Source organism: Eschscholzia californica, unplaced genomic scaffold (assembly GCF_041429995.1).
Source record: "Eschscholzia californica isolate CP2 unplaced genomic scaffold, dmEscCali1.0.p SCAF_2, whole genome shotgun sequence".
Taxonomy (NCBI): domain Eukaryota; kingdom Viridiplantae; phylum Streptophyta; class Magnoliopsida; order Ranunculales; family Papaveraceae; genus Eschscholzia; species Eschscholzia californica.
In genome coordinates, this window is record NW_028238309.1 from 29,771,376 (window position 1) to 29,797,956 (window position 26,581).

General features: G+C 35.7%; 1 protein-coding gene and 1 pseudogene across 4 annotated transcripts; both read right to left on the reverse strand.

Moving 5' to 3' along the window:
- Positions 1 to 10,656, reverse strand: LOC147557312 (uncharacterized). 4 transcript variants are annotated; one of them, XM_086658249.1, is made up of 10 exons: positions 10,521 to 10,640; positions 8,820 to 8,912; positions 8,177 to 8,263; positions 2,780 to 3,038; positions 2,490 to 2,696; positions 2,320 to 2,409; positions 2,012 to 2,119; positions 1,543 to 1,920; positions 1,395 to 1,453; positions 1 to 200 (listed from the first exon to the last, which is right to left on the reverse strand). In XM_086658249.1, the coding sequence occupies exons 5-9, from the start codon at positions 2,523 to 2,525 to the stop codon at positions 1,445 to 1,447; spliced, it is 621 nt and encodes a 206-aa protein (XP_086514375.1). In that variant the 5' UTR covers positions 2,526 to 2,696; positions 2,780 to 3,038; positions 8,177 to 8,263; positions 8,820 to 8,912; positions 10,521 to 10,640; the 3' UTR covers positions 1 to 200; positions 1,395 to 1,444. The 4 variants fall into 4 exon arrangements, with proteins under 4 accessions (XP_086514375.1, XP_086514377.1, XP_086514378.1 ...); XM_086658251.1 differs by lacking the exon at positions 10,521 to 10,640 and having other exon boundaries at positions 8,816 to 8,967; XM_086658252.1 differs by lacking the exons at positions 8,177 to 8,263; positions 8,820 to 8,912 and having other exon boundaries at positions 10,529 to 10,656.
- On the reverse strand, positions 3,420 to 6,653 carry LOC147557313 (uncharacterized; annotated as a pseudogene).
- Positions 10,657 to 26,581: the final 15,925 nt, after the last annotated feature.

A 26,581-nucleotide genomic window follows, 5' to 3' on the forward strand; every position in this document is an offset into this window, starting at 1 on the left:
ACAAAATAACCTAAAGCATTCATATATATAACAAAACTCCTTTCTTCAACCGTCCAACATCAAAATCATTCAAAGCATTCATATATATAACAAAACTCCTTTCTTAAACCGTCCAACATCAAAATCATTCACAAAGCATTCATGTATATAACAAAACTCCTTTCTTCAAAATTCATACTTTTCGTCATCGATTTCAATCCCTACAATGAAAAAGAAACAACACATATCTTAGTATCGAATGGCTTAACATTGAGTTTGATTCAGAGTTCACCAAACAACAACTATAGCAATTATATCAAAATAAAAAAAAACAACTATAGCAATTAGTACTCTCAGACGTAATCATGAATTTGAATCAATCTTTCTGGAGGAACAGTAAGAATATAATGGTTCCGTAGCCGAAATGGATATAGATTAACTAATAAGCAAGAGTGCAAGACATTGTGGTATGGCCTGGACAAAACCATTCTCTCCAAATGCAGTATAAAATAGTCACAATAGTTAAGTTTAGAACTTACTTCCACATTCAGGACCACCTATCAATTCGGTCCACTTAAGATATATTTTCTTCCTATATTCTCTCCACAATCAGGACCCACAAATGAGACTCAAAACTTCTCAATTCTCTCATGGTTCAGCATTCCACGATTCCACCTAAAGACTTAATGAGCAGCATGAAGACTAATATTATACTAGAACTATAGCTAGGCTAACAACTAGAAGGCATGAATAACATGAATAAAATTAGCACTAATGGGATTAGCTTCAGCAACTGTGCTCAGGAAACCTAAATAACCTAAATTCTATCTGTAGTAGTCCTAACTTGCATAGCAAGTTTACCTCAGCCAAAACATGTAACCTATAAGAAAGTAACTACTAATCATAGTTGCTGAACTTACATCGTGAACTTACAATGAAAAAGAAACAATACATATCTTAGTATCGAATGGCTTAACATTGAATTTGATTCAAAGTCTTGCTAGACTAGGAGTAATTGGTTCTGGAAAGGAAAGAGGATAGCTGATTCATATCTATCACATTTGTAGCACAAAACTCAAATGACATATTCATGATCAATTGCTTATAGAATTGAACTACTTACAAGGAGCATTGGAGTTCAAGAAATGATATACGAAAGAAACATTAAGACAAATTCAAGTTATTGTTATCGAACCTTAACAAAAGATCGACGTAAATTCAGTGTAGGTAAGTTGGTTTTATATAGCTAAATACTGTTATTAGCATACTCTAAAAAATACAAGTAGTTGGATCAGTGACTTCTAGTTCGATTATCATAAATGAAAAACTAATTTTCATACAATGTTAGAGACTACGGGATCCAACTATCCTTGAAAACATAGTTAAGAAAATGTGAAGATTAAGTAATAGCATACCATCCATGAAGGCGCTTGTGAAGGTCGACGATGTATTCCCTGCTAACAACCTACTGCCCCTGTTAAAACTCCAATACAAATAAATCATCAAAATATGTTAAGTCGACGACATTTCAATACTTATTTGAGAAAAATAAGTTAGATATACCTGTGATGAAGAACCAACTCCATGTGATGAAGAACCAGCACCCTGTGATGAAGAACCAGCACCCTGTGATGAAGAACCAGCACCCCGTGATCGCATCATATTCATAAGTTCTTTCATTTGTGCTTTCAAAGAAGAAAGTTCCTCTCGTAACTCCACATTCTCCTGCTTCATGTTCGAAATCTCTTGATCTATTTTCTTATTAGTTACAGAAGATTTCCGAGGAAATAGGTCTTTTGGCTTCACATGTGGCATGAGCCGAATTTGACCACCTCGTTCTCGTCCCATGACCTGCGCAAAGATGTCGTTAGGACCTGGCGAGTCGTCTACTTCTCCATCAGTACTCTGTATTGCATTATCCCTCTTGTTCTCCATCTTTTTCTGTAAAATAGAATAAACTTGATCAGTGTCTATAATTTTATCTACATAATCATTATGAATAATAAAACATTATGAAATGTAAAACTATTACTAGTAGTTCAGCAGCAATGGGGTTTACTACTACTCCTTCGTCTTTACTTGTATAACATTTTTGAAATAGATCCACTCGAGTAGGGTTTCTATTATTTTGATGTCGAAACTGTAAAATTCAACAAAAGCACCACAATAGTTAAGGAGTTAACTATGATAAACAATAAAAGAAATATGATAAAAACAAAGTCCATGGGCAGACAAGCACATAGTATTTCCCGACACACACACACACACAATAGTTCAGGAGTTAATAACATTAAAAAGAGTTAATCACATAGTATTTCAAGAAACTTATGCGAGTTGTACCTCATGAGAGACTTGTGCGAGAGATCTAGACCCAAGAGTGTGACAAAGCTTCAGAGCAGCCCTATTTCTTGCATTTCGTGCTGCTAGGTTCTATTTTTTTTTAAAAACTTAGTTGCAAATACATAATAAAGCTTTGAACAAAATGTAATATGAAGAAAAGAAATCTTTACCTTAACATCATCATCATTTTCCCAGAGTTCAAGCATATTGAACCACTGAGAAGGAACAATTCCCGGAGGGACCGTTTTTCCACACTCACTTTTGTCTTCAACATCCGTATAATATTTTCTCTTCGTAGCACATTTGTGGTCTTTCCACTTACTGTTTAATTCCTTAGTTAAGTAACCATCTAAGTCATTCGGAACATCAATGTATTCCTTGAAAAACAAATAAGTAGAGTAAGCAGATAAAACAACATAAATAGAAAAGAGATTACCTATATTGATGCCAAATGTATTACCTTAATGTCACTAATGGCTTTCTTTTTATTTTCTTCGTCAATTAAGCTCCAATCTGGTCTTGTTATTGGGAATCAGGTAACATCCCTTGCCAATATTCCGATGTATTGCGCCAATTTTGGTTGGTTAGGTCCAACCAGCTTGTTTTCTTCATCTAACTCAATATGAAGTTTTTCCCCTTCTTTAAGGTCATTCAACCACGCGTTCTTGTTCGCCCCCCTTCCCCTCTTTCTTGGCGGTTCAGACATGTTTCTTCAAAATCTGCATAAACAAGACAAACATATAAGAATATCATTAAGTTCTCGAGCACATAAGCAACATCGGTAATGTGCCCTAGGAAATAACCAAACCAAATTTCAATTAACAAAACAAAAACTGAACAAAGCAAGCATGAACTCTACTTATAAAATATATCAAGGAACAAAATTTATATTCTAAACAGATTAAATTGAAGCCCCAAATAAAAGATGAATCAAAATATATTTAATGTATAAGTAAGCTTAATAGCATTACCATAAAAAAGGAAGCAACAATATCCCAAAATCCACAAATGATAATCGAAAAGAAAACTCTTAAAACCATTCAGAACTAACACATTTGTTATTCGAAAGGTAAAAACTAAACAAAAGAGTTGTCGTCTTCCTAATCATCCTCTTCACCGTCTTCCTCATCCTCACTGGGTTCCTCGTCCTCTTTCTCATCAAACTCTTCCTCCTCATACTCTTCCTCATCAGACTCTTCCTCCTCACACTCTTCCTCGGGCTCGTCTTCATCACCTTCTTGAACTGCATTGTCTTCGTCGTCCATCATCGCAACGTCTTCCTCATCCTCATTATCACAAACATTGGTATGATCTAAAATCAACTCACTATCAAGTGGTAGGTCATCACCTGAATTTTCATTCATTTCGTAAGTATCTCTTGGTCTATTCTTCACCACAACATGTCATTCAAGTTCAATCGGATCTTGAACATAAAAAACCTGGCTGACTTGAGATGCCAACACATAAGGATCTTCATTTTGGGTTCGCAACAGATGAGAGAAGTTAACAAGTGTAAAACCACATTGATCAACCTTTAAACCTTTGTTTTTATTGATGTTAACCCAGTCACATTTGAATAATACAAATCGACGGTCACGTCGATATGTAATTTCAAGTATGTCAGTGACACGTCCATAATGCGTCAAAACAGCATCAACTGGATTTGAATCTTTTGCACTTGCGAAATAAGTCTGACTCGCATCAAGTGCGACACCACTATTCTGCGTCGTACTTCCTATCTCTTTTGCAACAGTTTTGAAATTGTACCCATTAATTGTATAACCCTTGAATCGTACGACACGTGGAAGTGGACCTGCGACAAGGATGTCCAGTTCTTCAGGATATGATGACTGTTTAGCTCCCTTCAGTTTTTTGAGATGATCCTTAAGCCACTGAGCAAATTCTTCTGAGTGTTTTTTGTGAGTTGCAAGGGCACTCAATTTTTTGTGCTTTATCGCTAAAAGTTGTTTGTGATTGCTGTAAACGGAATAAAGGTTTTATCATCTTCATCACCTTAGACGTTATCATAGAGGAAAGAATTACTTAAAAGCATACTTACTCGATAAATTTTTATGCATCCTTAGCATTTGACAAGATATAATAATGCACCCGATCAAACTCAGCTGCATCAAGTGTCAATGAGACACCGTTTCCTATCTGGGTGTTGTCCGTATAACGGACTGGTCTATTTGAGCGTGACTCAACATTTTCCATATATCTTGTCACAAATGAGACACACTCGTCGGCAATATATGCATCGGCAATGCAACCCTCTGGTTGAGCTCTATTACGGACGTATTTTTTTAGAGTACACAAAAATCTAGTAACACAAGAATAAACTGTCATTAAACGAGTAGACAAGAAATATAAACATAATATATTGAAAAAATACAAATTCTATACCTTTCAATGGGATACATCCATCGAAAATGGACGGGACCACCCATCCGTGCCTCCATGGGTAAATGAATTGACAAGTGAATCATTATGTCAAAGAAGCTAGGCGGAAATATCTTCTCCAACTTGCACAAGATAAATGGGATTTTATCCTCTAGTCGTTCATAATCTTCAACACGACCTACTTTTGAGCACAAGTCACGAAAGAATATGCTAAACTCTATTAGTGTAGAGCAAACTTCCTTCGGTAAAGTCTTTCGAATTGCCAAAGGTAACAATTGTTGCATGGTGACATGTGAATCATGACTCTTCAAACCATATATCTTTTGATCTTTGATATTAACACGCCGAGCAAAATTCGAAGAGTAACCATCTGGAATCTTGAGGTTCTTCAACACATAGCAAAACAATTCTTTACGTGACTTGTCCATAGTATAACATGCAACTGGAATATAAAGTTTATCATACGCCTTTTCTTTAGGGTGGAGCTCAAATCTGATTCCCATTTTCACGAGGTCTAATCTTGCCTTCATATTATCTTTTGTTTTCCCCTCAATATCCATAAGAGTACCAAGAATATTATCACAAATGTTCTTCTCAATATGCATAACATCTAAATTGTGTTTTAGCATATTATGTTCCCAGTAAGGCAATTCGTAGAATATACTGAGTTTCTTCCAGTTATCCGGCATAACATTTGTCTCTTTGGTAATTCTTCTTCTTTTTCTACAACCAACATCACCTCTCAAATTCTCCTCAAATTTTTTACCAAATACATGTGGAAACTCTCTTAACTTTTGTAAGATATCATTTCCAATTAGAGGGTTTGGAGGTGGTCTTCGTTCAGTAGTTCCATCAAATTTGTTTTTCATCTTACGAAACCTATGATTCAAAGGTAAAAATCGTCTATGACCCATATAACATGTCTTCCGCCAATTAGACAAATAACTATGACATGTTTCCTCACGACATGTTGAGCAAGCCATTTTACCCTTCGTACTCCAACCTGATAACATGGCAAGTCCTGGATAATCACTTATGGTCTATAACAAACCCGCACGCAAACTGAATATTTCATTTTTAGAAGCATCAGAAGTGTCTATCCCTTCTTCCCACAATTCTTTGAGTTCATCAATCAAAGGCCTCAAATACACGTCTATGTCATTTCCCGGACTATGAGGTCCAGGTATAAGCAAAGATAGTATCATGTTAGGTTGTTTCATGCACAACCACGGGGTAAATTGTAAGGAATAAGGACCACAGGCCATGTGCTGTGCGAAACGCTCATTGTTCCGAAGGGATTGAAACCATCACTTGCCAAACTCAATCTCACATTTCTTGAGTCTGCAGCAAATGTTGGATTCTTAACATCGAAATCTTTCCAAGCTTCAGAATCTGCAGGATGCCTTAACACCCCATCTTTGTTGCGAACTTCATCATGCCATCTCATATCTGTTGCACTCTTTGATGACATGTACAGTCGTTGTAATCTTGGTTTCAAGGGGAAGTGACGAAGAATCTTTGCAGGTGTCTTTTTTTTCTCATCTTTATAGCGAGACTCGCCACACCTCGTACACTTTTCTAGCCCAGAATTTTCTTTGTAATACAACATACAATCATTCGGACATGCATCGATTTTAACATAGTTCAATCCCAAATCTGAAATCAACTTTTTGCATTGGGTAAAATTCTCAGGCAAAGTACACCCGTCAGGTAGAGCATTTCTCAGTAACTGGAGTAATAACTTGAATGACTTGTCACTCCAACCTCCAATGCATTTATAGTTCCATAATTTCATAAAAAAAGATAACATAGTCATCTTATCACAACCAGGGTATAACTGTTTCTTCGATTGTTCTAACAATCTAGCAAACTTGTTGTTCGAAGAATTGTCGTTTTCTACCCCATCAGCTGCACTATTGGTATCTCCGCCAATGTTATAAACTCCACAAATGTCGCACCATACCTTCTAGGTCTTCATCATCGTCAGCATCTTCTAAAACTTGTTCATTTGTAACCTCGGTTGTTGTGTGCATACGACAAGTTGTAGATCTATCTTCTCCGTGACAAAACCAAGTTACATAATTTCTCATCATCCCATTCCAAAACAAATGTCTCTCAACTGTTTCTCTATCGGCATACTTTGTACTTAAGCATTTAACACATGGACATTTTATTTTATTATCTTCAGTAACTACCCCGTGACTAAACGCATAATCCAAGAAAGAAACGACACCATCTTCGTATTGTTTTGATCTTTTGTCAAAGTTCAGCCACGACTTATCCATGAAAGCTAACTTCATTAATACAACCCCGTGTTAGTATGACATGAACTAATTCTATGTATGAAATACATTTAACGCGAAATTTAAAGGATAAAGAATATGCCATTATTCATACTTAAGCAAAAGAACTAAGGTTGTTCATATATGTTATTGATAAATAACATGAATATCGTGATGAATTAATACGTATATATAATCCTTAATGAACATAGTAAGAACATCAAGTTAATAACAGTCCCAATTTGATAAAAGGGATAAGGAGCTGATACATTTCTCCTGACAAAACTGTTAGGATTCTCTAAATTCAGAAAGTTCATAGGAAGTACACGCAATAACCAACCCACCATAGGATCCGATATCATGATCAAAATTCAGCTTTTCCAAAATTTTAAGCTTGCAAACAACTAGGTGTATTAAATGGTGACAGAGGAAGTGCAAATTACTCGATTCCTTCCTTAGGTTATAGGTAAATGCGTATACAAATTCCTCCAGCCAACTTAGAAGTTTCTAATGAAACTTGTACTATTTGACCAACTTAGTCATATCCAACTTAACAACCAAAGAACGAATACAAACAATTGAAAACCTGAAAAACAACATCTAAACTAGCATTTAAGGACTTAAGTGATAAGTAAAGCTTATTTATTTTTGTTTTTGAGGGTTTAAAGCATGAAAAAACTATATCTATGTCCTAAGGATAATATTAACAACATTGAACTCCTTCAAAAGCAAAAGTACTACAAACCTAAACCCAACTTTATCTTCACATATACAAGACTTAGATAACATAAAAAAGATTGGGTCGCAGTCCATGGCTGTTAGTACTCATGTAATGGAATAACAATGGTAAAACGGTATTTCATCGCTGAACTACCACTAAAAATGATCTAAAGCCGAAGACAGAACCTAACATGATAATAAAAGAAAATCATAGACAAACCATGGAATAACAATGTGGTTCGGTCGTAAAATCAAACTGACTATTTCATCATAGATAAAATCCTAAATAAAAACCAACACAAAATAGCTGATAATGAGACTTTCAATTCTATTACAAACCTTAAACCCTCAACACAAACAGATGCAACAAAAAACAAAGTGAACCGCAGAAAATTCATAAAATGAAAAGCAGATAAAATCAGAGAAGATAAATTGAAAAAAAGAAAAATTTGTACCTATTTGCTTATGGTGTTTGAGTTGTTGAGTGATGAGTGAGTAGAGAGATTTGAGCTTCTATTTCGCAGGAACACGTTATCCTCAAACTATATGAACAAGAAAGTGATCCAAACACGAAGCAGGTTAAGAAACAACGGTATAAAAGTAGGAAATGATAAAAACAAACAAAGCCATTAACTTCACTAGGATGAAAGTAGGAAATTAGTAGTGTAGTACTATAATAGTGAGAACCTTTTTTTACTTATATGAAAAAAAAAGTATCAAATATCTGGGCAGCCAACCGATACTAGTTTCAGGCTGGAAGAGGTCTAAAACCACATAAAGACACCAAATATGCCCTCTCGAATTATACCGATTCCAAGACTTGGATCTGAAAGGCTTATTACGAGCCCTAAAGATATTAAAAGGAACCCTAAAAGAGAAGGATATAGTCCAAGGTTCGATCAAAAGGAAATCAATGACTTTCTCACTCTCTTAATGGAGGGCCTAGGTCTAGATTTTTTAGCCTGTTCTATCATTTTTTAGATTTAAAAAAAAAACTCTAATCACGGGTCATACACTATTATCAACTACTATACAATATTTAAAGCGCAGAATAAATCATTTGCATTAGAATGGGGTAAAAAAATGAGGGATACGTACCAAAGGCGGAGGGGATCTGGATGTCGAGTTCAACCATGCAAATTGTTGATGAGAGATTTGAGAACGAACAACTGAAATTCAAAAAAGGAATACCTAAAAATCAAACATTCAATTCAAGGTAATCAGAACAGTTAATACATAATCAAACTACCAGTACAAAGCAATTTTCTTATCTTCGAGTTGGATACAACACCACCAAGGCATCCACCCACCCACCCTCTCTCTCCCTCTCTCTCTCTCTCTGTCTCTCTCTCTCTCTCTCTCTCTCTATAGAAAATACAAAACAAAAATCTATCAAGAACCCCATTTATATGGCCTAATAGTCTTCTACGATTAGGCCAATAAAATCTAAAAAATTATTATTAGAACTAAAGAAGACAACAAAACATTCAATTCAACTGAAACTAGTATCGGTTGGTTGCCGACAAAGGAAATTCCAATAAAATGTTGAATCGAGAGACACGATTCAATATTGCCCTAGGAACTGCAAAGGGTATAACATACTTGCACGAAGAATGTCGAGATTGTATCGTCCATTGTGATATTAAGCCAGAAAACATACTTTTGGACGAAAGTCACAAAGCCATGTCTTCTTTAAAGCTTTCTACCTCAAATAAATTAGTAATCCTCAGTAGTAATAGATACGGATCCACAAAACTCAACCATAAACAAGAATGAGAAAAACCCCACTTTACTAAAGTGGGAAATCATCGTATTTTGAAGATTATATTGATGATCATCGTATTTTGAAGATTATATTGATGATGATAAAGCTCAAGAGCAGGAAAACAACAGAACAGGTAACTATGATTTTCATTTCCATTACAGATAAAGAATTACATGTTGTTATTAGAATGTCTTATCCCCCCCCACTTCCCCTTCCCCTTGAAACAATTACTTCTAATCTAGATATAGCATCATTAGTGGTAAGTTACTAGTATTCTTATCAATACATACTAATTGTTTTGGTTTAGATCAGATCTTCCCTTGCTCTAGGATCCTTTCAATCCTTAATTTGTAGAAATCATCAATTTAACATTCGAATCATGTCTATTGTTTATAAATTATGGAGTATTAAACTCCGCTTTACTTATACATGTGATAGTCAATTGAACTTGGAAATTATGCATTTTTTCGATAGTAAACATTAAATATGTCAACAACTTCATAGTATTTAGTGTCGTGCGTGTTCATCAGTATGGTATAGGACATATTGTTGAGAAGCTTCTTGTGAATATTGCAGATGTTGAGAATAAGAAGATTAAAATAATGAAGCTGATGACAGAAGTAGAGAATGATGAGGGGGACCTACTAGCAAAGTCAGATACAGGGTCAGAAATTGTTAAACTCGTCGAGGATATCCACCAACAGTATGAATCCCTCTATTCACTTTACACTAGTTTAACAGGCGATTTGTGGAGAAAAATTCATCACAAAGAAAAAACAGATGAGACATCTTCATCTAGTTCAGACTCGGAATCTGATCATTCTTCCAAGGTGACAGACAGTGAAAACCACAATGGAGAAAGTGAGTTCCATAAGCTAACAGAAAACCTGAAACGTCAAATGTCCCTCAACTCAAGGGTAGGAAATGATAAAAACAAACCCTAGACTTGAGTTTTCCAACACGAAAATCAGAAGTAGAAAAAAAAGTTCTAAAAAGAAGTTTGAAGAAAAAGGGAAAGAGTAATTGAAGAATACCTTCGAGCAAGAGATTTGAGTTGTTTGAGAGATTTGAGAGATTTGAGTTGTTTGAGTTGTTTGAGAGATTTGAGTTGTTTGAGTGATGAAGGTTTTCCCCAAATCCTTCGAGCAAGAGAGGAAAAGAGAGATGAGTAATCCGTCGAGCTAGGGCGTAAGAGGGTCAGGGTCAGGGCCGACGGGCTTCGAGAAATCCGTCGGCCCAATGGTTTCGCGGAAAATATTTCCGCCACATCATTTCCACCGCCGACGGTGAGTAAACTATTTTCCGTCGGGAAAATAGTTTCCAGAATTTTTTCCGAAATGAATTTGTAGAAGGTTTTCACAACCGGGAAAATTCGCGCTATTTCTTTATTTCGGCCAAAGTACTTCTAACTACGATTTTCCAGGGCAACGTCCAAGTTGTCGGTGAAAGTTGGTACCGAGCTGTTAATTGCCGACGGTTTTCTATAAAAGCCGTCGGTGGAGTGCACTACTGGCGACGACTAAATAGGGAGCTCTGGGTGATACTCTTATCCCCGACGGCATTTGTGTATTCCGTCGGCAATAGAGCGCATTTTTGTACTGATCTGAACCGCTTGACACTTTATAATGGCCGCGACTTTCGGAAGTAAAGAAAAATCTTGGAGGAACAAATCTTCTTTAAAATCCATGTTTATTTGCAAAATCTCTAGAGCATATTTTCTTGTGAGGAATAGTTACTTCTAAACCCTTGGAAGGAGTAAGGAGTACGAGAAAGCTCATGATTATCTTTACATTGGCATTTTGGAGTATTCATTATGTCTTGAAAAAAAAAGATACTAATAATTTCAGAGGTAAGTAACTAAAATCACATAAAAGCTTAGAGTCAATAAATAGTAGTATCATTTACGTAGTATTGTGACGAAATCAAGTAAACCAGGATAATCAACACATATTCAAGACACCTTCAACACATAGTTTAATTGAAGTATCACATATGTGGGTTCAACTAAATTTTTAGGTTTGTATATGCCTTTGGATGTGATGACCTTCTTGAAAGTAATCGTGTTCATTTGTCATTGTAAAAGAAAACTGCAACTAGTGATCCCGAGTGAAAGATTTAATCAAGGTAAGTCGTCATCAAACTCTTACTTTATAAATGTATGGGATCTTAGAAATACCACTAGTGGATATGAATTAATTTTTATGTTTGATTTTTTGTAAATAGTGTGGAAGTGGTTGAATCGGAGCTTGAGTTAAGTCTTTTTGACGTGAAGATACAAATGGATTCGTTGGTTTGAGTTAAATCCGTAGATAATTAATTTTGAAGGATATCAAAGTGAATTAGGTGTATAATGTTTGTATGCTTCAATTTCACTTAAGTACTCGCATTAAGATGGATTCATAAAGATAAATCTTATATTTACCCGTTAAACATTTTAGGATTTGATTACTGAATACTGTGATTTGCACTTAATTTCATGTTTAATTATCTCAATACGACATTTTGGAATTGAACAATTTTGTTCTTAGCGTTGTACCTCGACAAGTTATAATTTTCTATAAATTTCTATTATATTTTTGTGATTAATATCAAATAAAATGTTATAAATTTAAGGGTCCATGGGTATATAGACCAAAATAATGTTCAAAAAAGGTATATGATCCAATCTTCCCAAAATATGGATATTTAGTCCTTTTACATTATGGATAGAAATAACACATACTCTATGAAATTATACCGTCCATGTCCCTCCCAAAAAAATCGCGGGGTTTTTAATTTTCCGGATGAATCCGGAAAGTTTCTAATGTGAGCTGCCATGATTTGGGGGATTTAAAGCTGGCAATGGTAACAAGAGCAAAATTGATTTTTCTCTCTCTTCTAAACCGTTTTGGAAATCAAATATTTTCCCAAATCATAATTTCTCTTTCCTCTAAATAGAGTTGGAAATCAAATTTTCTCTTTCCTATAATCTTTTTCTCTCACTTAACTTTCAGATTTGGAAAGAGTATATTTTCTGGGATCAATTTAGCATGATTTGGGGGTTAATATACAAAGGCCGCGGCTTTGGGGAATAAAGAAAATTCTCCGGGGAATAAAGACTTTTCTTAAAATTAGTCAAAAAGATTGACTTTTATGTTTCTTTTTATTGCTAAGGGGCTTGTAATTTTGGGAGTTCAAAATAAAACAAATTTTAGAAGGCTCCTCCATCTCATCACCTCTCTCTACCACCTCATCTTCACGCCACCTCAACATCTTCTCCGGCGAAGGTCGTCCCTGGTCCGCGACCTTCAAACATAAATTTTTATTTTATTTTATTTCCTCTCTTCCTCTCTCTCTCTCTCTCTAACACTCCGGCGAAGGGAGACCTTCGCCGTATTTGTTCGTGGACAGACCTTCAAGGTCTGTTCGTGGACAGACCAGACCTCCGGCGAAGGTCTCCCTTCGCCGGAGTATTAGAGAGAGAGAGGGGGGAAGAGAGAAAAATTTTTATTTTTATTTTTTATGTTTGAAGGTCGCCGGCCGAAGGTCTGTTCCTGGACAGACCAGACCTCCGGCGAAGGTTTCCCTTCGCCGGAGTATTAGAGAGAGAGAGATGGGGGAAGAGAGAAAAATTTTTATTTTTATTTTTTATGTTTGAAGGTCGCCGGCCGGAAAATTGGTCGGCCGGCGACCTCCGCCGGAGAAGATGAGGTGGCGAGAAGACGAAGTGGCAGAGAGAATAGATGAGATGGAGGAGAACTTTCACAAAAAATGTATTATGTATTCCCCATAAAAATTTATTCCCCGGAGGACTTTCAAAAAAATTTGGATTCCCTCGAGAATTTATTCCCCAGAGAATTTTCTTTATTCCCCAAAGCCGCGGCCTATACAAAACGTATATATCACTTTCTTAGATTTGGAAATAGTATATTTTTCTGGGAACATTACAGCAGCATTTGGTTCATTTTTACTCATACATAAATACACATCGAATACAAATTATGAAACAAATACGTAAATTATGTGGTATTTATGACGAGGAAACCATCATTTGTCATGTACACAATTTAATTTATCAAATGTATGTGGGTCATGTTCAATAAATTACACATAATTTCTTTTACATTACACATCGTTTACATTCCGTTACAAAAAAAAATGTACAAAATCTTCTCTAGTTCAAATATGGTGCCCATCCATGTACTCACCATTTGTAGTCTTGAGCAGGACAAACAACCGTTACACTATATTGTCGAAGAGCATATCCAAATGCTTTTGCACCACCAAGAAACAACTGACCAACTTCAGTAAATATTTTATCCCAGCCATCAGATTCTAGTTTCGTTGACTTACTTTGATTTGATGATTCAGTTTGAAATTCCATCTGTTATATCAAATCTACACACATAAATACACATACATTAAACAAAAAATCATATATTGTATTATAAACTACATGTACAGTTCCGTAAATTATGTATAATGTTTGTCAAATTTGGCAATATTCGAAGGTTTTGAGTAATTTGGTAAGCTTAACAAGGCTACTGTTTTGGATGAAAAGTACGCGTAATGGTAAATAAATAATACATAATTTATGTGCACTTATACGATGTTTTAGAATTTATTATAAATTATATATAATGTATAAGAAAATTACGCGTATTTTACATTCTCTTATAAAGACATAGTACGGAAGATGTTTGCGCAATGTACTAGAAAGTATGAAAATTTATAGTAAATTACCTATACTGTATATTCTGTTATGATAAACGTATCGGAATAACACCTGGTTCATAAAATTGCACGAAACCAAAGATCTGAGGTGAAGAAATATCAGAAAATCAAAAAGCTTAAACCTAAATCTAATGAAAAATGTGATAATCGGATGACTATTAGAAAATAGTTTTCCAACCTTCGTTCATTCCTTCAGAAGGAATTAAATAAAAATTTTCATGATTGGAAAAGAATCCGAGAAACGTTCTCGAATTCGAAATAAAGAAAACGTCCGAGAATATCTCATTCCCGATGTTCACTACTTTTTCAAACGACTTAAGATATGATTATCCATAAATTCTTTTGTGAACATCCATAAAATTCTTCTCTCTCGAAGGGATTAATGATATGGATGCATACACAACCATTCGATAACTTAAGGAAGAGTTCCACTAAATGTCGTGAATGGACACTACAAAAAACATGGCCATTAGGGACAGCAAAAAACCGTCCCAAAAGTGTAAAATCCGTCCCTAATAGATTAATGGGGACGGTTTTTGTCCGTCCCAGAAAGTGGCGTCCCAAATGGTATTGGGGACAGTTATACCGACAGATTCCTTTTGTCCCAGATAATGTACTCGGGACGACTTTGAGTTGTCCCTATAACATACAGTTATTAGGGACAGTTATTAGCTGTCCCTAAAAATTTCGCAGAATTTCATATTGCATATATTGGGGACAATTAGTGTCTGTCCTTAAAGTTTAAGGGGAACTTCTCTCCCTCGTATTTCAGACAGGTAATAGCCGTCCTATGAATTTGGCATGAATTTTCTCTAGCTTGCATTTAGGGAAGTAAGAGTTATCCCAAAGAATATTGCACAAATTTCCTTTCCATTTTTAATTGAAATTGTCTCTAATCCAATAAATTAGATGCTTCCACTTAAAATGAGTCCCAACATTGATAATCAAAATGTTCTGGTTATACCGAACGACAATGTATTTCATATGTAGCTATTGTCAATCAAAACATTTACTAACATACTTAAGATATTATCAAAAAAAATATTACAGATGTTATTAAACATGCTATTCACTTGAATCTCCATCACAAAAATCATGGCAAGCAACAAAAATGTCGTTCCAAATCTTCTATAACTTTGATATTGTAGTTGTGAATGCCTTCAATAACTGATAATCATCAATTCCTGCAGGTAACACATAACTAAGATGAAACATCCACAATAAAGATAATCTCACAATTTTTCATTAACAAGATAAACATTTCTCACACAAAAGATAAGGGAACTAAAATTGAAACAAAAGATAAGGGAACTAAAATTGAAAAAAAAAACTCCCCAACACTGAAAGATAAATTAGTAATATAAAAAAGCTTTAAATATGGGAAAGTCAATCAAGTACTATCACCACTGACTTCTATCATAACTCAGAAAACTTATAACCTATCGACAAAATTTTCATGTCAGAACACAATCAATCACCGCAGTAGAAGCAACCCATGAGCTGCTGCGACGCTGCAGCAGAAGCAGAGGACTCGTTAATATGACCTTAGTGCAAATTTACAAGCAAATGGAAATGAACGAGTCTGCCAATGTCCAATAGGTAAACAGTTGGTGGGTCAATTTTACAACATTAAGCAAACCTTTTCTTTCACTACAAAACTAGCAAGATACTAATTAGAATACCAGACCTTGAGAGAAAAAGTAATATGAAACTAGAAACCGTAAATGCTTTGAAAACACCATACTAAAGAAGCCAGATGTATTATTCAAGTTGGTTAATTAAGATTCCCATATCAATGACATTAAAAAAGAGAGAAGGGTTTATCCTCTCCTCTTTTGCATTGCAGCAGCCAACTCCTCTAACAAGCAAGTCTTGAACTAGTTTAATCAATGTCATCAATCATAGAGATATCAATAATTTAATTTCCCTTTTAAGGACAAGAACAAGTAGAGATTACCCTAAAATAAACGACCAGTAATATATATAGACTAGAATATCAGTCAAAATAATTAGAATTCATGAAATTAAACATAAAACCTAAAAAATAGCAGGAGATTATTACGGAGTTCACTCAATTTGCTTAATCCCACAACTACAAGTCAAACCAAATAATGAGAAATTGAAAAAAAGGATAAAAGTAAATATTACCAGGAATCATTTCTTCCTTTGTTTGTATAGATCATACTTCCCTTTTTCTAAGTTGATTACCTTGAGAACAAATCCCTATTTTAGGTTTCTGAAGAGAGTTTCTTCTACAAAAAATATGTATATATGCATCAGTTAGAACTTTCTAAGTAATCATAAATGAGATACCAGAAAATGAAAGTGGACCCTAATGTCCGAATGGAGAAGGCAAAAATAATATAAGAAAAAGTCATGCTTGTAAAATACTGAAACGGGTGACAGACAATATATAATATAGCGATAATGGAATATATGATCACAAACAAGAACTCTGAAAGATATTACATTGTAATTGAATATATGAAGGTTTATTTGAGAAATTAAGATAAACCAGTTATATTCTTGTCCCTTTAAACATACACTACCAACATTGGACCTGTTTGAAAAATTAATAGATAGGCTATTCAGTAAAACCAAGTTAAGGCCTAAGCACAAGGTACCGTAAAGTATGTAAAATATAGCATCAAAACCTCCACTGTTCAGTGTTACTGCAAATTACCAAGTAAGTAAAGATAAACACGCTGCGAAGAAGAAAATCTTGTAGGAACCCTAAAGTAGAAAGATCTTAACCAAGCCATTGGTCAGGACTCTGGACTTAGCTAGGATTGAGTTGAAGCAACAACGTAGTTGTGTATGGTTTCATCTTTCTTCGGGAAGTTTATCAATGGTTTTCCCTATGCTCGAACAACTCCCAAAAGATCAGCTATTGCAACTCCTGCAGTTCCTTGTGGTTTATAATTGACAGACAATCAGATAGGTATTAAAAAACAAGTAAATAACTTTATACTAAAAGAGTAGACTTCAAATCACTCGTGTGTTTGTTCAGTTCTGGACCCTTTAAATCACTCATTTAAAAACAGGGATAACAAGTAGCTGCAACTACAACCCTTGGGTTGCTGCGACAATCAAACTGAATAAGAGGAACAAAAACAACAAACCTTGTGTGGTTCTGCTGCAAAATCCTGGTCCTGGAACAATCAAACTGAATAAAATCGATTTAAAGTCGAATTAGGAATTTATGTCATAATTAAGCACTTAGTTGCTTAACTTGAAGAAGAACAAGAAGAAGAAGATGAATATGAAGAACAACAACAACCTGGTCGTGGTTTTGAAAGAAACATTGGTACCTTGGAACAATCTGAGTGTGTTAAACAATGAACCGAAACGATTTTCTGCAAAACCGAACTAGGGTGCAAACCGTGGTTTTGCACTTAGTTACTCAAATTCTTGATCGATTTATTTGAAAGAAGAAGAAGGAGAAGATGATGAAGAATAAAAACATACCTGGTGGTGCAAATCGCACTATGACCCCACCAGAAAACCCTAGAAGTAGAAGATAAACAAAGACCCACGCTCAGGAGATAGATTGAGGAAGAGATGAACAGGAGGAAGACAACAAACCCTAACCCTAACGAGTAGAAGAAGAAGCCATGTTCTCTGTCGTGCTAGAGGGAAGGGGGAAAGAGAGGAGAAAAAAAAGGAAAATAAAAAGAGGGAATTTTTTTCTTTTTGAAAATAAAAAGAGGGAAGTTGCGTATTTTTTGCGCCAGTTTATTTGGCCGAAATTTTGCGCCCTTTTTCAATTGTCCCAGATAAAATTTTGTTAGGGACAAATAGTAAAAAATTGTCCCTATCATATATATATTAGGGACAGACGTAAAAATGTGTGTCCCTATTGACCGTTTTTTTTGTAGTGGGAGAGGGCGGTGCCTCTAAGAAAGTCGTCTTGAAAAGAATATTGAAGAAAAGTTAATCTAAGAAACGTTCTTAAGATTCAATTACCAAAAGAATATAAGAAGAGTTCTTATAATTCAAAAGGTTAAAGGGTCGACGTAAAGGTTTCTAATTAAGCAATGGCTAGGTCATTCAAGGAAACTACCCTAAGTATCTGGAAGACAAAAGAAAAGGAATTATGAATTCCGATTCTTATATCTTTGTTAACTTAGTTAATCTAGCAAGTATTGTAGACTCCCTTCATCAAGTGTTTAAAGACCGGATGTGCAGCTCAGTGGGAGCTCAAGGGAATTACTTACTTGACTAAAAGGAGAACGGATCCAAGAGGGAGCAGAAGCAAGAGTTGCTAAGGATGCTGAAAGGGATCAAAGTCTTCTTTCAGACACTAATCTAGGTAGAACTTAATAAGCGTTGTTATGTTCTTCTAGAAACATCAAATGTTTTAAAACAATGCTAAATTAACAAAAGGTTCTTAGAGAACCAAGAGCATTAACAATGATACTATAGGCTATAATCAAAGGATTCAGAGAGGTCAACTCATGTTTTGTCATTGGTCAAATTGACATAAGACACATGAAAGAAGATCCTATAGTATGGACTTCTGAGTCTGAATGATTTTGGAATCATAAGACATATGTGAATTTTGTTCAACAAGGCTATTTGACAAAGTCACCTTTTTTAAAGGGAGAAATGGCTAGTAAACTAATAGTCTTTGTACATACAGATGTACGTAAAACTATTAATACACTAACTAGAGATAACCTGAATCCACTTGACGGAATGTAAGTCATTCGATTGGATCGAGATGATAAATATTTGAGTCAAGAATTTGATGACCATCAAAGAAGTTGAGAAATAGTTTCTCACCTTGCTCCACAAACACATCATATGGGTGATGAGTCTAGTGGGAGTAATCGAACATGTTAGACATGAGTCGATTGATGGTGGATATAAGCGAATCTTCCGAACACTTTTTGGGATATATTCTCAAACACTGTCGTTCATCCTAACTAACCAAATTCTGTCAAAAGCTGAAAAGACACCATAAGAGTATGAGTTTGGAATGGTTCCAAAGTAGTCTTTTCTTAAGGTCTAAGGATATGAAATTAACGTAAATGGTTTTTGAGAACCAATATTACATATCAAACATAATATTTCTTTATGGGATAAAGAAATATTAGGGGATTCTTCCCCAAGTAATCAGAGAACAAGGTGGTTATCGCTCGTGGTGGTGTATTCCTGGAAATAAGAGTTATTTCAAGAAGACAAGTGGGAGAAATATTAGATATCGAAGAAATTCGATCTGAGCAACAAATTGACAGTCATGTACAAATGTCAGTAATTGCGGTTCCTATCTATTCGGAGCCAATAGACATGGAAAGAGAGGTAGAGATGGAAGATCTCGAAGATCCTCCCGCATAAAGCGAATTAGATTCGCAGGAGAACTCTCAAAGAGTTGAGGGCATCTCAAAGTTGTTCAAACCCCTTATAGACCTTGAAAGCTCATAAATCTGTCTCAGAGGATGGAGATCCTGCTGAAGAAGAAAAGAGCTAGCTACACAAAAGCTGTGACGGAATCACTCCGAAACATGGCTTGGAGCCATATGATCAGAATGGAATCCATGTCTGAAATCAAGTTTGGAACTTGGTATATTTTGCTTAAAGGAAGGGTTCCTGTTAAGTCCAAATAGGTTTTCAAAGTGAAAAAAAGACAAGGATGAAAATATTGGTGTTTCCCAGAGCATGACTAAGAAAGAAGGTCGCAAAATTCGTGGTATGGACCATGAAAGACCATCCCTCGTGTCATAATGCTCAAAGACCATAATGATCTATTACTAGCCTAAGAATGTGTACATGACACGTTCAAGAGGAAGTTAACTCTTTTAAAAGCTGGTATAAGACGCAAGCTTCAAAATCCATCGAGGGATTAAAGGGGCAAGTACGAGTTGGAATCTTCAATTCAGCAAAGTAATCAGGAGTTGGTTTCTTTGGGAATGAAGATAAATCTTGAATATAAGAAGTTCAAGAAGGTTAGTGGAAGTGACTCAGTTTTCTTTGGTCCGGTATGTAGATGACAGACTAAGATTGAGAACAACATTCTGATGTTGAAAACAGTTTAGAATTGACTCAATAAAAGGACCACATAAAGGCGAATTTCTTTTGGGCACCAAAGATCTACAGAGATAGATCGAGAAGGTGATAAGACTTGTTCAAGAAAAGGTCTTGAAAAGTCCAATGTGAAACACTCAAAAGGAGTTTTTCTACCCAAGTCTCATGGCACACTGCTTAGCAAGATTCAGAATCTAAAGGATTCTGTGAGCAAGCATGCATGAGAAAGATGGTTATGCTAAAAGCATGAAGATCGGTCATGATTAGCATTCGCCTCGACATCGCAAAATACTTGGAGTATCTATGATCGTCACCAATCAAATCCAGATAAGCTGATCTGGACCGCACAATGTACTTGAGAAGGACTTGTGAGATCTCGGTATGAAAATAAAAGGTTGAAAAGTCATATGTTGCAAACTCCCAGAATAAGATGACAATCTTGACATGGAAGAACAGTAAGCTGGAAAGGTTACAGGCAGAGACTGTTGCAAACTTTACAAATAAAAGAAAGTAGTTAAAACTTGGGAAGTTTTAATTTAATATGGTGATACTAAAGATTATCATCAGATGATAACAAGCAAAATCCATATAGATTTAATCTATTAACTAAACTGTCACTTTAGAATAAGTATGGAAACAATACTAGGGTCATAGGCATTAAGCTTTAAGCTTAGACAAGTAAGATTGAGGGTGTAAGAGTTACACGGGAAGGTTCAATATTACAAACTCTTATTATCAGAAATAAGTTAATTATTTCGTCGTTAAATCATGGTTTAGTGTTTAATCGATAATTTAAAAATAGTGAAGCATTCCAAGTAGGTTTATCAGATGCGTGATCTGGTAAATGAAACCCTACTAAGTGAACTTGGAATAGATTCATTATTAAGTCCCTAGTTCAGGTCATTGCATGGACAACAATGACTCATGAAGACTAGCATGGGAGATTGACTGACAGCGCAGTTTCATGGGCTATAGGAATATAATATTTAAGTCAATTACATGAGTGTATGAGTGGAGAATATACACTGGATAACCCAAACATGAGAGTTCTTCAAAAGTTGAAAAACGTCATGAACACTCATAGGCAAGATTGGAGAGATTCCATAAACATGAGTACTCCACTCATCTTATGTAAGGAATATCGAACTTTGGTACCATCAAACGTCGTGCCGTAAAAGGAGGCTATAAAGGCGGAATACTGGGGGAGACAGGATATACATGAAGTTAAGTGGGAGTACAAGAGTGGATGATGTCTTCATATTAAGTTAGGATAAGTATCTCCGGGCCACTTGAGGAGAAGCAACTGGAATATGTGTGGCCACACTCAAATGGATTAATGGTTAATCATTTGCTTTGACAGTTGTTCTCCAGATCAAGAAAGTCTGAAAGATATTACGTATCAGATGAGATATAAAGAGACATGGGAATCGAGCATTGCACTTGTTCTAAGTACAAGTGGGAGACTGAATGATATATCCGTTCGGTCTGAAGGAAATGTCCTTCCGAAGGAGTGTCCTTCGACCAAGATGGAAATGCGATCAATTTGTCAGCTAGGATAACGATGACCATACTGTGAAGATCATCCAGTCCTGTCCAATTAGGGGTCGGAGTGCTTTGTTAGAAGCCAACTACGATCGTCGGATCACTTCGGTGATTCGCGGCTAACATAGACCGGATCCTACAACGGGTACACATAAGAGTGGTAAGTTGATCGGAGAGACTTGACTAGACGGGAACATGCTAAAGATGGATTGGATCCAACTAAATCAGCCGAAAAGGTTCGAATGGAGATTCGGAACAAGATAGAAAGAACCGGGCCTAAAAGAGGTGCCCGGAGCAAGGCTTTTTGGGCCGGTCATATGATGGCCGACCAAGGTAAGTGGTTCGGCCATGTAAAGCCCATAGTTGGCTGCCTTGGCCGGCCACACGAAAGGGGATAGCCAAAATACCTTAAAAGGGTATTTTGGTAATTATCTTTTTTGTGACCCGAAAATAGAAAGACCTAATTTGAATATGATTCTAATTAGGGTTTCTCTATATATAGGGTCATTAGAGAACATAAAAGGTGTGGATTTTTTTGTAATTTTTTTAAGGAAGGAAAAATATACAGCTCTCTCTTTCTCAATATACAGCTAGTGGAGAGAGATGATTGTAGAGAAAAAGCTCCCGTTCTATCAATCTAGTCAAGAAGAAGAGTTCTTCTCAACCTTCTATTAAGTCCTCGCAGTCTGAAAGGAAGCGAGATCAAGTCAACACACTCGGTGTCTCGAGTAGAGGAGTTACAATTGAAGCTCTCGATCTTCACACGTGATTGGAAAGTTTTGAGGGAAAAACGCGTTCAAGGTATTCATCACTCTTCTAGTTCATTGATTAGTTCATGCTTTATCGATCCTGGTAATCTAGTGTTAACATATAGATGTTTGAGATTCCGCTTAGAACACTAGATAATTGTATTAGATACACACAAAATCTAACAGTCAGTTCAGATAAGAGACTCGTAGATGGCGACTAAAAATTCAATTTTTTAGGTCACTTCAATCTCTGGTTTGTAAGTCTATTGTCTTTACATTTCTAGAGATTATCTTTTCGTGTCTTTCACATGTTCCTTTACATGATCACCTTTTATGATGATACTTGGGTTTGTTCTAGTTCGTACTTTCTTCAGTTACCATCTAATAAGCTGGTGTACAAATAAAGTTTCTATTTCTAAACATTCCCGTCTTCTCTTCTGTTATCCATATAAGAAAAACGGATGCCCACGTATGGGTCGCCTTTTTTTTCTCTTTATGTTTCCCGCTCTATCTCAATTTGTCACTGTTTTTTTTTCTCTCTCACTGATTGTATCTCACTCGCCTATCTCTATCTCATTCGCCTATCTCTATCTCACCATTTCCCCTCTCTCATACAATTCCGGAGCCCCCTTCGTCTGAGGCTAAGGGGACCTCGAGAAGGAGAAACCCTTTTCGCGAGTTTCGTGGTGACCAACAACAAAAAAAATTCATGGCCGACCATCCACAAAGTGTTTCGTGGTCGTTGGACCAAAAAATTTTCTTTAGCGGCCCGACCTTGAAAGTTTCATGGTCAATCAACCACGAAACCGTCGAAGAAGGTTTCACCAGAAGCCCTCCTCGAGGACTGATGAGACATGAAAGTGTCCCATCTGAATCTCTTAACTCGGGTTAGTTAGTCCATTTAGAGCAGTTACTCTGATAAATTATGTGTTTCTCTTTTCCAGGGATCTTTTACGGAGTTCGGTGTGAAAAATGGTTAAAAATGGAAGAAAGACGCACAAAAGGGCAAATTGGTCATTTAGGGATTCAGGAAATTTTGATAAATATTGATACTTGGATGAAACTAGAGTTCAATACGAACTCGAGGGTGAAAACGGAAGCTAAATCGGAGTCCGGATGCGAAAACAAGGATGGGTCAAAGTTTGGTTCCAAATCCGTTGACTTTGTGACACTTGACGCGCATCCAGAATGGGAATTTAAAATATCGGTACCAAAGTTGCTTCTGCTACACTCAATTTTTCCTTTGATGCCAGTTATGAATCACGGGAATCTAAGGGTTGGCGCTATAGTGCTCTTAGAAGCATAATACTACGGTAGTCCCGACTGATCTAACGGCTTTTGTTTAAGCCTTTCTATCTAGCGGGCAGAATTTGTGTGTCTCATTTACTTAAATTGTTGCTGCTGCCCCGTACTCGCCCTTCCAGCCAGCAAACAAACGTTGAATACTTATTCCCTTCCTTTTATATTATCTCTTTTAAGGAAATAAAAGGATTTAACCCTTTTTAATTTTAATAGTAGAGAGATAATATAAGTGGAAATAAAGAGATACAAATAGAGAGATTTTATTTCTCTTTTCTTTTTAGATATATATTAGAAAATAGATATGGTAAGAGGTGAATATGGAATATGAGATCAAACGCTTGGCTGTTCTAAATCTAGAGAGAACCGAGTAAAAATATGTGATGTCCTATTGTTTGAAGGAGATAGCTGAAGATTTAAACAGAAATACAAAGAAGATATAGTGGGAAATAAGGAAGGAGATATAGCTGGGATTCGGCTGAATGTGGAAGAGAGAGAGAAGCTCTCGGTTTTGATTGAAACAAACAAAGAAAGAGGCAGATAAGAATGGAGATTAATTGGAAAGATTTTAGCTGAAGATTTCATATGGCTGAAATATATTTCAGAGATATTTTTGAGAACCTAGAGAGATAAGTCAGTGAGATTTTTACAGAGAGCTGTACTTGTTTTCTTTCTATATAATGGGAGCATTCATCATCATGGAAAAACATCTCATCTTTGGGGGGTTCTCTCTTTAGCTCAACAAGAACAGGAAAAAATTCAGAGAGAGAGACCATCACCTATCTTCTTCTTTTACAGCATTTCTTTTAGTGACAGAGAGGAATTAAAATAACAGAGAGAGAGAGAGAGATGAGCAGAGATTCAAAGTTGAAACAGTGGAGTAATGTAATTTAATTTATTTTCAATCGTTCTTCTTCTATTTTCTTTCTTTTTGTGAGAGAAAGAGAGATTAATAGAGAGAGAGAGGGAGTTAGAGAAAGTGAGGAATAGAGACTTCATCACATTCTTCATCTCTTCTTTTCTTTGTGAGAGAGAAAAGGGAATTTTGTAGAAAGAGAGACTTGTAACAAAGAGTTGAAATCAGAAAGGAGGATTAGAATCTGATTTGGTGAAGTATTTCTGATCTTTGTTTTTTTATCTCTTGTGTTTGATTTCTTTATTGTAGTCATGAATCTCTAAGCCTTCATCTAGAGTGGAAGATGAAACCCCATACTTGATTAAATACTTTTTCTTTCATCTTTTCATGATTTTCTCGATTGGTGTTTAGCTGTAGACAAAAATAGCCTTATTCGATTTCTTCGACTAATAACATGTTCTTCATTAGTTATTCTTTTAATTTGATATGTCATGTTTAGAAAATCTTCTTTAATGATATATGCTTAATGATTGATAATCAATAGTTGAATTGTTATTATATTTTAATAGAAATAGGTTTAGCTATCTAGTTAGTGGATATGTTCTTTTGAGAAGATAAATCTTCCGATATTTGGATAATAGTAATTTACCAAATGTTGAGTTATAAAGTCAGAAATCATGATTTAGTTAAGGAGAATTTGTTTATCATAGTTTGAGGTATATCCAGAAAACTTTGATTTCTCCCCCATTTGAGTTCATTTTTATTGTTTGTTTTATTATTTTATTATTTCATCACCAAAATCAAATTGATTTCAGAAGCAAAACCGTGTAACTTCTAAGTCTTAGAATAGATTGACTTAGTCTCTGAGGAACGAACCGGTCTTACCAGAACTATTACTTGACGCCCGTATACTTGCGGGTTGTGACCTATTTAGGGTAACCTTCTAGGCCCATCAAGGATTGGTTCCGACGAGGGGAATACTTCCGTTCGCCTAAATTGTAGGCTGGAAAGAGGGGGGGAAGAGATAGACAGATAGAGATCGAAAGAGAAACATTGGGAGATTGAGAGAAAAACAAGAGATTGGCAGAGAGTAGGAGAACGACAGAAAGAGATATAATCAAAAGAGGAACATTAGGAGATTGAAGGAAAACAGTGAGAGATTGGGAGAGAGTAGAAGAACGAGAGAGAGACAGTGAAGAGTCGAGAGAGAAAAATCGAAGGATTCAAACCGGTCAACTCTGGTTTTCTCATTGCGTCTAATTAACATAAGACACATGAGGAAGATCCAATGGTATGGACTTCAAAGTCTAATGATTTTGAATCATACGACACATGTGAATTTTGTGCAAAAGGACTATTTGACAAAGTCACTTTTTCAAAATGAAGCTATGACTAGTGAATTAATAAGTCTTCGTACATACGGATGTATGAAAAACTATTAATACACTAACTAGAGTTAACCAGAATCCACTTGACAAAAATATAAGTCATTCTATTGGATCGAGATAATGAAAGCCTGTAGGATTCAAAAGAGAAGAAGAAAAAGCGCACTAAAATGGATGGTCCAATTTACATTCCAGGTAATCTTTTTTAGTTTCAACTTAAATTTGTACCTAATTAGAAATGCAAAGCGTTCTGGTGGTGTTACACGTCAGCAATTAAGGCATAATGCTCAAAACCTAAAATTGATTGATAATACTATATGTCACCAAATATTAATTGTGACTTCTGAAACACCATGGTGAATTTTTAGTCTCTCCCTTCCGTCGTAGTTTATTTAGTACCGGCGAACTTGGATCTCTTTATAAATCTTTCTTCTTCAAATAATGGCGTAGTTTATTTGTACAGGTTATGTCTTGGCTACTTCAGTTTTAGCACTGCAAAATATATGCTTCGTGGCTTTCACGAT